The sequence below is a fragment of the Pteropus alecto genome, unplaced genomic scaffold (genome assembly GCF_000325575.1).
Source record: "Pteropus alecto unplaced genomic scaffold, ASM32557v1 scaffold555, whole genome shotgun sequence".
Classification (NCBI taxonomy): domain Eukaryota; kingdom Metazoa; phylum Chordata; class Mammalia; order Chiroptera; family Pteropodidae; genus Pteropus; species Pteropus alecto.
In genome coordinates this window covers 709,144-713,283 of record NW_006436809.1, presented here as the reverse complement: position 1 = coordinate 713,283, position 4,140 = coordinate 709,144, and the positions used below count along the sequence as shown (strand labels likewise).

General features: G+C 49.2%; 1 protein-coding gene across 1 annotated transcript in view; it reads right to left on the bottom strand.

Annotated features, from left to right (window-relative positions):
• Positions 1-1,397: 1,397 nt before the first annotated feature.
• The window catches only part of MUCL3 (mucin like 3), a 9,357-nt gene continuing 6,614 nt past the window's right edge, over positions 1,398-4,140 (bottom strand). The window contains exons 3-5 of the mRNA XM_025048068.1: positions 2,974-3,133; positions 2,053-2,903; positions 1,398-1,544 (exon numbers count right to left, since the gene is read on the bottom strand). Coding sequence (XP_024903836.1) covers positions 1,398-1,544; positions 2,053-2,903; positions 2,974-3,133 — 1,158 coding nt within the window. The remainder of the gene's footprint in view (positions 1,545-2,052; positions 2,904-2,973; positions 3,134-4,140) is intronic.

The window sequence follows — 4,140 nt, the reverse complement described above, 5'->3', positions numbered from 1 at the left end:
AGGTGAATTTGCAGCAAGGTGAAGGTGGGGGTCAGAGTCATGGTCAGTGGGGGCAGTCTGGCGCTTAGAGCCGGAGCCAGGTCCTGAAGAGGGGTTCGGCCTGAGACAGAGCCTGGGAGGGCACTCGGCGGACCGGAACTGGCAGGAGTCGCGGACGAGTGTCCCCGCGCGCGCTCGCACGGGCGGCGGCTCCTCCCGGTCCAGCCCTGTTCGGGCGGACGCCTGGGTGCCAGCGACCGAGAGCCACTAATCTGCTCTGTTAGCGAGCGAGGTCCGGGAGCCGCCGGCCAGTGGAGGAGGGAAGGAGAGAAGGCCGCGGACTCCGGCAACCCGGAGTCCCCACTGCTCCAGGCTCCAGCCCCGCATCCCGACCGCCCTGCTGGGCTCGCCCCTTTGCTCTGGCCCCTCACACCTACCCCAGCCCTAAGGGTCTTGGGAGCTCGCTCCCGCGGAGATGCTCTCTCTGGGGGGACCAGGACTCCATAAACTTGTGAGCAGGGAGCCACTCGTGAAGTGATGTTTCCTAAAGAGAGCCCAGCCCCGCAGCTTGCTAAAGGGTTTCTCTCTAAATTTTAAAGTGATCAAAACTGCAGGCCAAAAAAAATCCCTCCCTGTGTGCCCACCCACCACACAGCAAGCCAAACCATCGGGATGCCCACTGCAGACATTGAGAAAAACTAAGGAATTTGGGAGAAAGAGGGAAGAACCATCTGAGTGAGAGATGTTTGTGATTTTTTTCTGGAATTTTCCTTTCTGCTGGGAATGGGTAGAGTGGAGATAGAAATAAATCCTCTTTCCTCTCAGATCCTTTTGTTGTTGTTGTTGTTGTTGTTGTTGTTGTTGTTGTTGTTGTTGTTAAAAACAAAAGACAAAAGAAGAAGGGTAAGGGCTCTGGGAACTCACAGACATTCCTGTTTACATACACTCTAGATAACAGTGGATGAGAATAGTATAGATTGTTCCTGAAACCCAGGGGCTCTGTTCTCAGTCTCCTCCTTCTCATAACCCCACCTCATATGACAGATCTGGACTTGCTTTCTAAGGTTCCCAAGCTTCCGTTAGCCATGCTGCCCCCATCAGGACTCAGTGTCTTGTATTGGTCCCTACCCCATGTGTCCATCAAACATCTTTTCATTCTCAGATCATCATCTTCTAGAGAGAACACTTGCTTGCTTTACTCATTCCTTCTTTTCTATTCCCCAAACTCACATCTTTCTTGCTTATCATCTCATTCCTTGACCAGTTTTAATAACGACACAGCAGATGAAGGGTTGATGCTGTCAACTGTCAGTACTTTGCCCTTCCTAGAGTCAAGGAAATAGGAATTGTGCGTCTAATTCCTCATCCAGGAAAGGGATAGAGCAAGGAAGAGCTGGAGGTGGGCACTCTCTGAAAGATCATTGTGAGGAAGAGGTCTGGCCCACACCAAGAGTCTGCTGCTCCATCGAGTAGACTGGGTAAGAATTGGGACCCACATTATCTTCTGGGTCATTGTCCTCAGTGTTGTGGAACAGTGTACGGCGTGTTCGCGCCATATAGGAGACCTGTGATTGGGAGGAGAAAAGAGAACTGAGTACCGTCTATCACGTCATTTGCTTCCTCAACACCCTTATCCCAGGTCCTTTGGTTCTATTTTCCCTGATCCAGATCTTATGTTGCTCTTTTCCCAAGATTCCATCCAAACTTGATCCTTATTGCAGCCCCAGATTCAATACAGAGTTCTAGACCTCACCTCCAATTCTTTCCTCTGCCCTATTTGTCTTGTCCTCATATCCCCTAATCTCATATCCCAGACACTATCTCCAACCTTCAAATTTTCCTTCCTCTGCATCCTTTTCCTCAGCCCACAGCCTTCCCTCCAATTCTACTTTTCATGTCCCATGGATCTATTGTCTTTCCCCACAGTTTTTACCACCACTACCCCTCTATCGGTATCCCCATCCCCACTATATCTCTTCTCGTAGTCTCATTATTCCCTCTAGCTCTGATCCGTAACCTTTTCTCAATGCCCTATCCCATGGGTTCATTTTCTGAAGCATCCCTGTTCCTTACCAAAAAGATCAGGCCAAGACACATCTGAAAGAGTATCACTGCCACCAGGACCACAATAACTATGGCCCACACAGGAAATGAACCATTCTCCCCTGCCACTCCAACAGGGAGACCTCCCTGAAAGCCACCTTTGTTCTGGTATGGGGCTTCTGACATGATAGAATTGAGCTCCATGCTGGATGTGGGTGTAAAAGAACCAACTGCCACCTGATGAGTAACCGCAGTTTTATTTGGAAAGGAAGTAGAGATAGATTTGTCTCCTGTGAGCTTGACTAGAGATTTCATAGTCTCTGTGGTTTCTATATTTCTTGTAGGGTTTTCTGTGGGCTTTATTGAGATTTTTATTGGTGTGGTCCTTCTTTTGGTAGATGTGATCTTCTTTGTGTATACTATAGGCTTTTCTGAGGATTTTGATGTTTCTTCTGTGGTTGCGATGGTTTCTGATAGGTATTTTGTAGTCTTACTCGAATCTCTTGTCATCTTCGAAAGGACCGATGTGCTCTGCAATGATAGGGATCTTGTGATGCTCTCATGAGCTGATGTGCTCAGTTGTTCATGTTCATTAGGTGTTGATGGGGCCCGTGTGATCTTCTCCTCTGCTGATGTATGTTCCGTAGGCATCGCTGGGGTCTTTGTGATGCTCTCATGAGCTGATGTGCTCAGTTGTTCATGTTCATTAGGTGTTGATGGGGCCCGTGTGATCTTCTCCTCTGCTGATGTATGTTCCGGAGGCATCGCTGGGGTCTTTGTGATGCTCTCATGAGCTGATGTGCTCAGTTGTTCATGTTCATTAGGTGTTGATGGGGCCCGTGTGATCTTCTCCTCTGCTGATGTATGTTCCGTAGGCATCGCTGGGGTGTTTGTGATCCTCTCATGAGCTGATGTGCTTAGTTGTTCATGTTCATTCGGTGTTGATGGGGCCCGTGTGATCTTCTCCTCTTGCTGATGTATGTTCCGGAGGCATCGCTGGGGTGTTTGTGATCCTCTCATGAGCTGATGTGCTTAGTTGTTCATGTTCATTCGGTGTTGATGGGGCCCGTGTGATCTTCTCCTCTTGCTGATGTATGTTCCGGAGGCATCGCTGGGGTGTTTGTGATCCTCTCATGAGCTGATGTGCTTAGTTGTTCATGTTCATTCGGTGTTGATGGGGCCCGTGTGATCTTCTCCTCTTGCTGATGTATGTTCCGGAGGCATCGCTGGGGTGTTTGTGATCCTCTCATGAGCTGATGTGCTTAGTTGTTCATGTTCATTCGGTGTTGATGGGGCCCGTGTGATCTTCTCCTCTTGCTGATGTATGTTCCGGAGGCATCGCTGGGGTGTTTGTGATCCTCTCATGAGCTGATGTGCTTAGTTGTTCATGTTCATTCGGTGTTGATGGGGCCCGTGTGATCTTCTCCTCTTGCTGATGTATGTTCCGGAGGCATCGCTGGGGTGTTTGTGATCCTCTCATGAGCTGATGTGCTTAGTTGTTCATGTTCATTCGGTGTTGATGGGGCCCGTGTGATCTTCTCCTCTTGCTGATGTATGTTCCGGAGGCATCGCTGGGGTGTTTGTGATCCTCTCATGAGCTGATGTGCTCAGTTGTTCATGTTCATTAGGTGTTGATGGGGCCCGTGTGATCTCCTCTTGCTGATGTATGTTCCGGAGGCATCGCTGGGGTCTTTGTGATCCTCTCATGAGCTGATGTGCTTAGTTGTTCATGTTCATTCGGTGTTGATGGGGCCCGTGTGATCTTCTCCTCTTGCTGATGTATGTTCCGGAGGCATCGCTGGGGTGTTTGTGATCCTCTCATGAGCTGATATGCTGCTCTGTTGTCCATGTCCCGCAGGAGTTTCTGGGGTTTTTGTGATCATCTCATGGGTTGATGTGCTCGGTAGTTCATGTTCTGTAGTCATTGCTGGGACCCTTGTGATCTTCTCGTGAGCCGATGTGCTGTGTTGTATATGTTTTGTGGAAATTGCCGGAGCGCTAGTGTTCTTCTCATGGTCCAATGTGCCTTGTTGTCCTCGTTCTGTAGGCATTGATAAAGCTCTTGTCATCTTCTCATGGACCAATGTGCTCTGTTGTTGATGATTCGTAGGCATTCCT